Below are 13,351 nucleotides of genomic sequence, written 5' to 3' on the forward strand. Positions count from 1 at the left end.
CCTCGCTGGAACTCATGACCAAAGTAGCCAGCGAACGTGTAAATTGCGGTGGAGGAAACTACTGCTCAATGTATCGTGCCATCAACGACCGTAGCGGAAAGCCCTCCCCCGTGACATGACAGAGGGAATTTCCAACCGACATCAATACATTTGATTTGTAAAATAAACTTGCCCTGCTGTAGCGTTTGCTCTATTTACAAGTGATGAATTTGTGTATTGTGTACATTGCAGATGGAATCGATAGCCCAAGCCGAACCATCGTGTAAATCAGGGGTGGGGAACCTTTTTTCTGCCAAGGGCCATTTGGAGATTTATAACATCATTCGCGGGCCAAACAAAATTATCAACTTAAAAATTTGCCCGTTATATTTGGTCAAACATTAAATTAACTCGCTCCTAATGTGATGGGCTGGAACTGCTTATCTTTGGTGAGGCGTGTGTGATGTTCGCTGGTATTGATGATGTTGCTACTCGCAACTGCTTTTCCAGGTTTGCTCCTAGATTTATTGAATTTCGAGTCCCGCCTGCGGTTGCCTTGGCAGGGCCAGACCCAAATCATTTCGCGGGCCTCATACGGCCCACGGGCCGGACGTTCCCCACCCCTTTTGTAAATGGTGAAACCGCTCCACTTCTAGAAAAATTCAGAGCTGGCACTGCACTGACATATCCACAACAGCAACAATCGCCATTCGTCACCAATGTGCCAGGCTGGGTGCACATTATGGCTGCCACGTGAAGTGTGGAAAGGCTCCGCTGGCTGGCAGGAGGACACGGGAAGAGACCCGGACGCAGAGATAGACTGAACTGAACTCGGGTTGCAAATGCAGTGGCGTGACTAGCGTGGCTGGCAGGTGGTGGTGGTGCATCCGTCAGTCATCTCACTCAACCCATTGGCACCAGTGGCGAAGTGACGAGGAGGTTATCGGCTCGGTCAGGTGGTGCCCCCACCAATATTTGATTCGTGTCGCACGGTTGTGAGCGAGGCTACGTGTATGTCGCGGCTACTAAATTGCCCAAATCACATCATGAAGCATTATCACGGCAACATAAATTCAAACCGCGTTTCTAAATAATGTTGTGCGTTCTTAAATCTTGACTTAAAGCTTTCGTGACTGCAGGAATTCATATGCTTTGGGTCTTTCGGTAAAGTCACGTAGATAGAGATAATTAGAACAATACAATCATTAAATTTCGATTAAAAGCTTTAGTGACTGCAGGGATTCATCTTATTGGTTCTTTCTTCAGACTCTGTCTCCTCGACAGACCTGTTCTCCATCTGACGACGGCTACTTGCGTTGTGGCCGAAACGTCGTGAGAATTATTTTATTATGTTTTATTTGTATTATTTTATTATTTCCATTCTACGTGACTTTACCGAAAGAACCAAGAAAAAAATACAATCATTTTAAAAAAAGTGAATGAAAAATAATATTTTTTAAAATAAAATTGTTCTTCTTCGTCTTTCTTACGCTGTTGGGGAAAAAACATCTCACGGTGGGTTGTCAAGGGGGCGCCTACAACTCGTAGCTGCGGCCACAAGGTGGGGGGGGGGGCAAGGCACACCTGGCCTACCCCCCACGACTTTTCCGAGGAGTCCGCTGCCTTGCTGATCGTTTTGGTGTCAGATCGTTTCCAGGGCGGGCGAGCGAGCGGGCATTCACTATCATAGCTCCCCAGTCTAGATAACGATTCTGGTAAATAAATGTACAAAACATAAATGTTGCTGGTGTCCGCGTTAGTTCATTCAAACCACGTGTCCATCTCGGTTCGGTCATCCGGGGCAAATGATTCTCCATTTTCTGCACCATTCGTCTGAAGGGGCCATCAATTCAGTAGGTGCGCAAAAATCCGTCAAAATTTGGACCCCTCTCCGCCTCCCTGTACGCACGCGAACTTTTTACACCGCCCCCCCCCACCTGTGTACGTTCGCTTGACGAACTCCCCCCCCCCCCCGCCGAATCCTATAGAACGGTCGATATTTAATCCACGAAGAAACGATCAAGAATGAATAATATTCAGGTGTTTAAGCAAACGGATAGTCCACCGCCGGATTATCTAACTCATTTTAATGCCAATGTAGACAAATTATTATCGAGGCTTCAACCCCCCCCCCCCCCCCGTTTCCTATGCGTACATTGTCAGTCGACCCCCCCCCCCATACGCAAGCTACGCATTTGGGTTAATCCCTCCCCTCCCCCCTCCATGCGTACGTACTAAATGGATGGCCCCTAAAGAAGCGCGCTCTCCCAAACACCTCCGATGAGCGCGGTTGGCTACGCACAATGAAGAGCAAAGGGCGCCACGGTGGCTAGGAGATGTTAACTACCTCGCCTGGTGTGCAGGAGGTCGTGGGTTCAATCCCGACTCTGACGCCTGCTGCTGTATATTTGGAGTTCGCGGTGTCTCTCTCCCCGTGTTCGCCTGGATTTTTCTCCGGGTCCTCCCGGTTTTCCCTCCACATTTAGAATCAACGTCACGCGTTTAGAGTATTTGGCTGCTGCTGCTATGAATGTCCACACAAGAAGACACTTTCGATGCGCTATCAGTGGTGGCCAGGTCGCTTCTGAAAAAGAGCTACACAGCTCAGTGAGGCCATACCTGGTAAAATAAAAATAATTCAGTGAAAAAAAGTTGCATAGTTTAAAAAAATAAGTTATAACTTTTAATATATAGGTGGGTTACAAAAATAGTTGAGTTTAAAATAGTTTCGTTTTAACTTAAAAAAAATTGTTTAGTTAAAAAAAGTTTAATCTTGATTTGAAGCGTTCGTGACTGCAGGAATCCATACTTTTTGGTTCTTTACCGAAAAAAAAGTTTAGTTTGTTTAAAATATTTTCTAAGTTTTAACGTTTAAAAATCGTTCAGCAAAAAAGTTGTTTAATTAAAAAAAAATTGTTTAAACTTTCAAATAAGAGTTCAGTAAAAAAAACATTGCTTAGTTTTAACGTTTCAAAGTCATTCAGTAAAAAAAATATTGTTTGTTTAAATAAATGTTTAGTGTAAGCTTTTACAAAAAAATCACAAACAAATGTTGAGTTTTAACGTTTACAAATCGTTCAGTAATGAAATGGTTTAGTTTTAAAAACATTTTTTTGTTAAACTTAAAAAAAATTGTTAAGAAAAAAAGCTTAGTTTTAACGTTTAAAAATTGTTCAGTAAGAAAATTGTTGAGTTAAAAAAATTATTGTTTAGTTTAACAAAAATTGTTTAGTTTAAACTTTTAGAAAATTTCGATGCAAAGCTTTCGTGACTGCAGGGATTCATATTCTTCGTTCTTTCGGTAAAGTCACGTAGAAGGGAAATAATAAAATTATAAAAATAAAACAATAATTGTTTCGTTAAATGCTTTTCTTAGTTTTAACTTGAAAATATTTTTAGTAAAATGTTTTTTCTTAATTTTAACTTTAAAAAATGTTTATTAAACAAAATGTTAGTTTTAACTTTTATAAAAAAAAATAACTTCCAGCTTTCGTGGCTGCAGGAATTCAATTATTTGGGTCTTTTGCTAAAGCCACGGCTTTACCGAAATAATAAAAAAAATTGTTAGGTAAAAAAAATTGCTTAGTCTTAACTTTTACAAAATTAAACAGTAACAAAAAAAGCTTAGTTTAAACTTTTTTTAAATTATTAAGTAAAAAAAATTCTTAGTTTTTCCGTTTAAAAATCTTTAGTTGAAACCACGGCCTCGTGACGTCACTCCACAGCGCTCTGCCCATGAAACGCCGAGCGTCCGGGGGGCGCTCCGAGCGGATGACGTTACGCAAAGAGCTTCCGGGGTCAGAGTGCGGCGCGGTCGCGAGCTTCCGGGTGAGAGGTCGCGGAGGAGGCGGAGCCATGGCCGCCACCGCAGCAGCGGAGCTGAAGAGCGTGGAGGAGCGACGTCTTGGTCGGTGTCTCTCTGTCTCTGTCTCTCTGTGTGTGTGTCTGTGTGTCTGTCTCTCTGTCTCTGTGTGTGTCTCTCTGTGTGTGTCTGTCTGTGTGTGTCTGTGTGTGTCTCTCTGTCTCTGTGTGTGTCTCTCTGTCTCTGTGTGTGTCTGTCTGTGTGTGTCTGTGTGTGTCTGTGTGTGTCTGTCTGTGTGTCTATCTGTGTGTGTCTGTGTGTGTTTCTGTCTCTCTGTGTCTGTGTGTGTCTGTCTGTGTGTGTCTCTTTGTCTCTGTGTGTGTCTGTCTGTCTCTGTCTGTGTGTGTCTGCCTGTGTTTGTGTGTGTCTGTCTGTGTCTGTCTCTCTGTGTGTGTCTGTCTGTGTCTCTGTGTGTGTCTGTCTGTATGTCTGTGTGTGTCTGCCTGTGTCTGTGTGTGTCTGCCTGTGTCTGTGTGTGTCTGTCTGTCTGTGTGTGTCTGTCTGTGTGTGTCTGTCTGTGTGTGTCTGTCTGTGTCTCTGTCTCTCTGTGTGTCTGTGTGTGTGTGTGTCTGTCTGTGTGTGTCTGTCTGTATGTGTGTGTCTCTGTGTGTCTCTCTGTGTGTCTGTGTGTGTCTGTCTCTCTGTGTGTGTCTGTGTGTGTGTCTCTGTCTCTCTGTCTCTGTGTCTGTCTCTGTGTCTGTCTCTGTGTGTCTGTGTCTCTCTGTCTGTCTCCCTCTGTCTCTTCCCCTTTGTGTGTCTCTCTGTTTCCTTCTGACCCTCTCATCACGACATTGGGATGTCCATTGATCGATCTCTGCATTGCACATTGCATTGACCAAAGCATTGAGATTTCCACTGATCCATAAATTGATATCTGCGCATTGCATTCATCTGCACTTTGAGCGATCTCTGCATTGATCCGCGCGTTGTGTGCTCTGCACCGATCCGTCCTCAGACCTCGCCCCGGCGTCCCTCCCGGAGGAGCTCTCATTCTCCGTGCTCCAGACGGGATGCGCGGGGGAGTTCCGCGCGGTGCTCGCAGCCCACAGTCCGGCTCCCGCTCAGCTGGGACCTCCGCTCTCCACCGTACGACCGCCCCCCCTCCCCTCCTCACTCCTCACTCCCCTCCTCACTCAGTGTCGCACTGATCCGTGGGTCCCGATTGTGTATCCTCGCCCCGTGCGTCTTCGTCTTCCCCCCCGCCACCAACCCCACCGTGCATATCCACGCCTCTGATCTGTTCCTCCGGTGTGTACGTCACTTGTTCCTCCGAATGCGATCATCGCCATCTGGCGTTCCTCCACTCCGTTCCGCCCCCCGTGTGTCTCCGTTCTTCAGTTTCGTTCCTATGTTTCGTTCCTCCGTTTCATTCCTCCGTTTCATTCCTCCGAGCGTGCATCCCCCCAGTTCCTCCACTTCATTCCGCCCCCCGTATGTCTCCGTTCTTCCGTTTCATTCCTCCGTTTCATTCCTCCGTTTCATTCCTCCGTTTCATTCCTCCGGGCGTACATCCCCCCAGTTCCTCTACTCCGTTCCGTTCCCCACGTGTCTCCGTTCCTCCACTCCATTCCGCCCCCCGTGTGTCTCCGTTTTTTCGTTTCATTCGTTTGTTTCGTTCCTCCGTTTCGTTCCTCCGTTTCATTCCTCCGGGCGTGCATCCCCCCAGTTCCTCTACTCCCTTCCGCCCCCCGCGTGTCTCCAGTCCTCCACTCCGTTCCTCCGTACCTCCTCGCTGTGCATCCCCCAAACCCTCCGCGCAGCGCTTCACCGCCTGCCCCTCCCGCCGCCCCCCGACCCCCGCTCTCCCGAGAGTTGTAGCAAATCACTCCCCATGCTTCACCGTCTTCTGCCCCCCCCACCGCTCCCCGTGTCTCTCAGCTCCCCCATGGCGTTCCACCCCACGCGGAGGACCTGCGGGAGCTGCTGCAGAGGGAGCTGCTGTCGGCGGAGCACCTGCCCATCCACGACTTCCAGCGCCTGCAGCAGTGAGCAGCGCACGCGCCGTGACGGGATCGAGATGTTGACGACCTCGCCTGGTGTGCAGGAGGTCGTGGGTCCGATCCCGACCCTGACGCCTGCTGCTGTATATTTGGAGTTTGCGCGTCTCTCTCTCTCATCATCATCGCGGTGGCTAGGAGATGTTAACTACCTCGCCTGGTATACAGGAGGTCGTGGGTTCGATCCCGACCCTGACGCCTGCTGCTGTATATTTGGATATAACAATTTGTTTTACCATTTCTGGCAATAAAACAGGTGTCAAGATGTTAAAACACCAAACAGCATCCGTATTCAAGGAATCCTGTCTGCATTAACCACACTTTCTTGTGGTCAACATGCAAAAAAAAACATGCTCTGATAATAAATGCATTGTCTTTGAAACTCATTGGTCCAGGTCTGACGGATAATGTTGGAAGCAGCCGGATAATCGCGCACCGGATAATAGCGCAGTGCCGGCTAATGGATGATCGGCCGTACGTACGTACGAGTGACCGTGCGCGCGCCTGTTCTCCCACCAGCTTCTGGCCGCGTGTGGGGCAAGCCGACTCGCTCTACCACGTGGACACGGGCCCCGCCCCGACCACCGTCCGCGTGGAGCGCAACCCCACCACGGGGGAGCTGCTGGCCTACACCGAGGTACGCGCGCGACGATAAGCCACTTCGTCACGTGATGAGAAGCCACTACGTCACGTGATGAGAAGCCACTTCGTCACGTGATGAGAAACCACTACGTCACGTGATGATAGGGCACTACGTCACGTGATGAGAAGCCACTTTGTCGCGTGATGATAAGCCACTTTGTCACATGATGATAGGGCACTACGTCACGTGATGAGAAGCCACTTTGTCACATGATGATAGGGCACTACGTCACGTGATGAGAAGCCACTTTGTCGCGTGATGATAAGCCACTTTGTCACATGATGATAGGGCACTACGTCACGTGATGAGAAGCCACTTTGTCACGTGATGATAGGGCACTACGTCACGTGATGAGAAGCCACTTTGTCACGTGATCATGAGCCACTTCGTCGCGTGATGATAAGCCTTCATCCAGCAGTGGATAGAACCCGGCTCACGCTTGTGTGACAAGCTGGTCTGTGTGTGTGTGTGTCCAGGTGCTAGTGGAGGACACGGGGCTGTCGTCCAAGAATTCGCTGTCCTTCCGTCGTCCACCCGGACCCCCGTCGGAGGCTCTCAGGGGCAGCAACACCAACTTCCCGTTCTGGCCCGGTACGCACCGATGCACAAAACCAAAGATCCCCCATGTAGCTTTCACGGACTCTTGGGGCAAGTACTGTTAGTAGCGAGTAGCATCTATGAAGGCCGGCACGGTGCTCGGCCGCCTTTGTGTCCCTTGTGGTGATGTTTACACACCACCACAGAGGTACTCATTTGAGGGCAGACCAAAGATCGTTTTGGATAATCGTCACTAGTGTCGGCCGTGAGTGGGAATCGAACTCGTGTCGCCGGGTTCATAGCGCGGCGTGCTAACTGCTGCACCGTTAATGGCTATCTGGGTGATGTTTGTCTTTGGATCTCCCAGTGGAAAGCTTCGAACCCGGCGACCCAAGTTCGATTCCCGCTCACGGCCAACAACAATGGCGAATATCTGAAACCGGTCCTGGCCCTCCCCTAGGTTGACAAAACCTTAAATCATGACCTAATGTGTTTTTAATCGATATCAGCAATGGGGAGACAAAGGCGGCCGGGCATGGTGCTGGCCACCCCACCCGCTCGTGCTCCCTGCCGGCCTTGATCGGTGCTACTCGCTAACAGCACTAGCCCGATCATTCAGAATGAGAATCTTTTTTTATTCAAACTGGAGGAATCTGATGAGCTCATGAGGCTCGTTTTCACAGTCTGTTAAAGGCTATAGTGAGGGGGGGGGGACCTTTGCCACATGACCTGGTCACGCTGATTGGATCTAGCTAAAAGGGCAGCCCTGCAAGTGCTTTCCTCAGGCCACTGTTAGCGAAGAGTGCCTCTCCACTAGAGGGAGCTCTACTGCAACCGTCTGCATTGCTTGACTTTATTTCGTAGTAACACTCCGTTGAAGGCTTTCCGGGGGAACTTTGTCTTTTTGTTTTTTGTTTTTGCATCGCGCAGGAGGGATGGATGAGCCGACGGTGGAGGCCATGAGCGAGCGAAGCGCAGCGGAGGAGGAGCTCGACTTTGAGAACGGTGCATTGCACGACGCCATGTGACAGACACGTCACGTGACGCACACCTTGTCACGTGACCCACGCGCGTCACAACGAACCCCGTGCATTCGCCCGCGGATGCTGCGGCCGATACCGCCGTTTTGTCCGTGGCGCAAGGATAGAGTTCAAAAAAGTTTCCTTAAAAAAAATATAGATTTTTCGCCAATTTTATCCTGATCTCCGAGTTCACCACCTCACGACGATGTTGAACTCGGTTGTGAGAGGTGCGAGCCGGAGCTTTCCCAGTCAGAGTTTGATCAATTTGTTGGTCGCATCGATACAATATCCTCGTGATCGCGGCGGCCTTGTCGGATCGGGTCAATCCCGGCCGTGCTGCCGATGTCGCGTAGCGCGATCAAGAATCCGCCCGGAAATCCCTCGCAAAGCAGTGCAACCGCCGGTTGCATAGAGAGCGTCCAGCGGATATTAGAGCCACCTCTTGAGAACCCTTTAAAGTGATGTCCATTCTACCTGCAGTACCACTGACGGCAATGTCCATCGCATGACATTCAAGTGACCTCTGCACGACCCAGTAAAGGGCATCATTCTCGCACCCGCTCTGCTTAATAAACTAAAAAACGGTTAAACTATTTTTTATTTATTTTAAACCTAAACTGTAAACTATTATTATTTTACCAGGTAAGGCCCACTGAGCTTTATAGCTCTCTTTCAGAAGTGACCCAGAAAAGATAGCCCAAAGAAGTGGCTTATCAAGTGGAAATTAAGACAAATACTAAAACCGCACGTTGGTTCTAAACGTGGAGGGAAAAACCGGAGGACCGGCAGAAAAATCTACGCCACCACGGTGAGACAGACGTGCCAACTCCAAATATACAGCAGCAGGCGTCAGGGTCGAGATCGAACCCACGACCTCCTGCATACCAGGCGAGGTAGTTAACATCTCCTATCCACCGTGATGATGATGAGAGAGAGAGACACGCAAACTCCAAATATACAGCAGCAGGCGTCAGGGTTGGGATCGAACCCACAACCTCCTGTATACCAGGCGAGGTAGTTAACATCTTGTCACCACGGCGACCGTGAAAGTGGTAGAGCTGTGAAACAGAGGGAAGCCGGACGGGAGCGGCGATGGAGACTGGAAGAGCGGCCCTTGAAGATCCGGGGTGCTGACTTCACGAACGCCACGTGATCTTGCAGAAGGGAGGCAAGCGATCGACCTCTTGACCCCGTGCAATGTTGTGCTCGCAGACCTCCTCACGGTGCCACCCGGGTTGAAGAGAGGCATGGAGTTCAACAAACCAGGTGATGCCATTGAGTTGCAAGCTTCATATTGTTTGACCAGATTGAAATGGTGAACCTGTGCGACAAGCGGTAGGCTGGCTGCCGTTAGGCCGCACCGCCGCCCCCCGTATTCATCAGTTGTGATTATCGGTTAGTGTCGATGGTGTTGGTGGTGATGACAATGATGATGCTTTGTAGTTGTTGACGAAGTTGGTGATGACGCTGCACTACGAACCCGGCGACTCGAGTTCGATTGCCGCTCGCTGCCACCAACACCGGTGACGATTATCCGAAACGGACTTGGGCCTCCCCTAGATCTACTCAGCCTCAAAGGTGTAGCTGGCGTGCTGTGTAAACAACGCCACCGGGATGCTGGCCACCCGCCCTCTCGTGTACGTGTTCCGTACCGGCCATATCATCGGTGCTGCTTACTAACAGCACTTGCCCCAACGGTCTGTTAAGGCTCCACGGGGGATCTTTGGTGATGACGGTAATTTCCATGGTTTCGATGTCACAGTGGAATTTACGACGTCGCTTTGTGGTGGTGACGATGGTGCTCTCACCGCCGATGTGGCCGATGTAACTGACGATGTCGTCAATGACCTTGTCGATAACGAAGACCTTGTCGATGACCTTGTCGATGACCTTTTCGATGACCTTTTCGATGACCTTCTCGACGACCTTGCCGACGACGCCTTCAGATCGCCCCGTCCCGCGCGGCATCGTGAGCCTCGCCGCCATCCAGCAGGGCCTCGACGAGTTCGACCTGGGAGGCCCCAGCGACAACGACGACGACGACAAGGAGGAGGAGGAAGAAAACGCGTCGACCAAGAAGAAGCAGGAGGAACGGAGGGACCCGACGAAGGGCGGCGTGGCCGGCAAGAGGAGAGAGCACCCACCCCGGGTGGGAGAGAAGAAACGACAGCAGCGGACGCCGCAGTCGTCCAAGCCGGCCTTCAAGCGCTCCAACAGCCTCGAGGGCCTAGGAGTTCAGGTGCGGTTGAGTGCCGCGATGTCACAGAGACACAACTACGTGGGCGTGTTTGTGTCAAGCAAAAGGTTTTTGTTCGACCGGATAGTGGGAGCTAGACAGGTGTAGGCACGGGCTAGAGAAGAGATGGAGTGATGTGGTACAAGAGGAAGTGGAGTTTGAGTGGACTTGCCGATGACCGGTACCAGCGGTGTCAAGATCGGCCTCTGTGGAGGAGGAGGCTCGTGAAGGACGCTACTGGGCAGTTGGAGGCAGTCGCCCTCCAGCAACAACGGAGGGCGGAGGAGCGACGCTCACAACATAGAGGGGAGCGCCGGGCGGAGAGTTGTCTCAGCGGGGAGCACGGGTGGTGGTGCATCGGCCAGTCATCTCAGTCGGTCAACCCATGGCAACTCGGTCTGTCCCGTGACCTCTTGGCTGCGGGCGTTCGACACTTTACGTGGCCTTAAAGTGCACATAGCCTGGCACAAGCGCCGTAGTGACGTCACCGCCACTTAAGTGGAAAAAGCAACAAAACAGTTGGCAAAAATCGTGCCTACGCCAATATTTGTCCTCGGTGGTGTTGAACCGGCAACGCTAACGCAACGTTCCAAGCCCCGTGACGAGATAAACTAAACGTAACTTTTTATTTAACCAAGTAAGGTCCACTGAGCTATATAGATTTTTTTCAGAAGTGACTCGGCCCAATAAAAATCGGCTTGTCATCGCGTGGAAATGTAAAGCAGCCAAATACTCCAAACGCGTGACGTTGATTCTAAATGTGAAGGGAAAAGCCGGAGGACCCCAATAAAAACCCAGGTGACCACGGGGAGAGAGAGAGATACGCAAACTCCAAATATACAGCAGGCGTCAGGGTCGGGATCGAACCCACGACCTCCTGTAGACCAAGCAAGGTAGTCAACATCTCCTAGCCACCGTGATGATGATGAGAGAGAGAGACACGCCAACTCCAAATATACAGCAGCAGGCGTCAGTGTTGGGATCGAACCCATGTCCCTCTGGCATGTGAGGCGAAGTAGCCACCGTGGCGGTCCCTTTATGACGAATAAAGCCACCACGGCAAACCACGCATGTGCACGATTCTTCTTCCCCTGTTGGCGTTTGTCTTTAAAGGAGTCCGTGCCTGAGGCAAAGGCCGGGGCTGCGGGGGCCCCCAAGGCTGTACCACCCTCACCCCTGGGGGCAGGGGGGGGGAAGGAAGAGGAGGAGCGCTGGGCCATCCCCTTGGACGTGAGCACGCCCGTGCCCGACTTCCACAAGCGGGTGCCCAACCCGGCGTTCAAGGTGAGAGGCGGGCGGGCACTGTTCGTCTAACGTTCGTCTCACGACAACGCTAACGCGAGCTCGAGCACTAGCTAGGGCGATAGACAAGTCTGAAGGTGAATCGGTGTGTGGAGTACCTTTGCATACGCCATGTGCATGATTGGGTAAGAGACCACAAGGGGGCAGCAACACTAACAAAGCGACTGTGGCCCCTCACTCCACTCCCTCCCACCCTCCATCAACTCTCTCCATTCCCTCCCCTCCCTCCACTCCCTCCACTCCCTCCCACCCTCACCTCCCTCCACTCTCTCTCTCCACTCCCTCCACTCCCTACCTTCCCTCCCTCGCTCCCTCCCACCCTCCCTCCACTCCCTCCATCTACTCCCTCCACTCCCTCCACTCACTCCACTCCCTCCCCTCCCTCCCTCCACTCCCTTCACTCCCTCCACTCCCTCTCTCCATTCTCTCTCTCCACTCCCTCCACTCCCTCGACTCCCTCCCCTCCCTCCCACCCTCACCTCCCTCCCTCTCTCTCTCCCACCCTCCCTCCCTCCACTCCCTCTCTCCACTCTCTCCACTCTCTCCACTTCCTCTCTCTACTCCCTCCACTCCCTCCCTCCATCTACTCCCTCCACTCCCTCCCTCCACTCTCTCCCTCCACTCCCTCTACTCCCTCCCTCCCTCCACTCCCTCCCTCCCTCCACTCCCTCCCCCCGTCAGTGGCCCTTTGAGCTGGACACGTTTCAGAAGCAGGCGATCCTGCGGCTGGAGAACCACGAGTCGGTGTTCGTAGCGGCGCACACGTCGGCCGGCAAGACGGTGGTGGCCGAGTACGCCATCGCGCTGTCGCAGCGCAACATGACGCGGTACGGGCGGCGGCGGCGCTGGCGGCGCCGTAGTGGTAGCACCAGTGGGGGGTGGGGGGGGGGGTGGCACGTGCCCCTCAATGATCCGATCGAAATCCGGTTCATTAGTAATAAATCAGCATTTTGCGACCCCCACTGCCGCTGTGTAGCATATTATTACGTGGCCAGGGACTCTATGTGATGATAGGACAATAGTCTGAGTCCATAATTGGCAATAACTAACGTGAAAGCAGTTATAAGTGACTCGCATAATTGTGCGCAGTTGCGTATACAGTACACTACTTCCCTGAAGACATCAACACCTTCAGCGAGCGCGATGCCGATCACACGACGTGGTTCGAATTCGATCCTCGATCGATGGCTGCGCCATCGCTGCACACGCGTCGAATAAAAAGCAAGGAACAAGCCCTTACTTACTAACAACTCTTCTATCATTTTTCATTGCTGGAGCAGCACCCGCTCCATGCGGGAAACAACAAGGGACCCCTGGGTTCGATTCCCGATTCGGGCGATGAGCTGTGCGGAATTTTGTCTGTTTGTCTGTGCTCCCCCCCCTCTCCCCGCCCTGTTCTGCAGAGGGTGTTGAGTGGGTAAGTGTGTGCGAGCGGATGAATGTGTGAAGTTGGTGGTGAGCGGGTGAGCGTGTGAGTGGACGAGTGTGCGAAGTGAGTGAGTGTGTGAAGTGGGTGAGTGTGTTTGGGTGTGCGAGTGGGTATGAGGGTGAGTGTGTGTGCTATGTCTGGGGAGCGGTAGTGTAGCGGTTAGCGCGCTAACCGCTAACCCGAGTTCGATTCCCGCTCAAGGCCAACCAACACCAGTGAAGATTATCTGAGCCGGTTCTGGGCCTCCCCTAGGTCGACTCGGCCTCAAATGAGTACCTTGTGCAGTGTGTTAACACCGCTACTGGGGAGACAATGGCGGCCAGGCGTGGTGCTGGCCACCCACC

General features: G+C 51.7%; 1 protein-coding gene across 1 annotated transcript in view; it reads left to right on the forward strand.

The window, feature by feature from the left end:
* Positions 1-3,791: 3,791 nt before the first annotated feature.
* SKIC2 (SKI2 subunit of superkiller complex) overlaps positions 3,792-13,351 on the forward strand; it is a 29,518-nt gene continuing 19,958 nt past the window's right edge. Inside the window, exons 1-10 of the mRNA XM_078877981.1 lie at positions 3,792-3,886; positions 4,797-4,927; positions 5,720-5,826; positions 6,358-6,475; positions 6,958-7,072; positions 7,949-8,023; positions 9,253-9,306; positions 9,987-10,279; positions 11,390-11,560; positions 12,260-12,405. Of these exons, the coding sequence (XP_078734107.1) occupies positions 3,835-3,886; positions 4,797-4,927; positions 5,720-5,826; positions 6,358-6,475; positions 6,958-7,072; positions 7,949-8,023; positions 9,253-9,306; positions 9,987-10,279; positions 11,390-11,560; positions 12,260-12,405 (1,262 nt within the window). The 5' untranslated portion in view covers positions 3,792-3,834. The remainder of the gene's footprint in view (positions 3,887-4,796; positions 4,928-5,719; positions 5,827-6,357; positions 6,476-6,957; positions 7,073-7,948; positions 8,024-9,252; positions 9,307-9,986; positions 10,280-11,389; positions 11,561-12,259; positions 12,406-13,351) is intronic.

This window comes from Lampetra fluviatilis, chromosome 49 (assembly GCF_964198595.1).
Source record: "Lampetra fluviatilis chromosome 49, kcLamFluv1.1, whole genome shotgun sequence".
NCBI lineage: Eukaryota > Metazoa > Chordata > Hyperoartia > Petromyzontiformes > Petromyzontidae > Lampetra > Lampetra fluviatilis.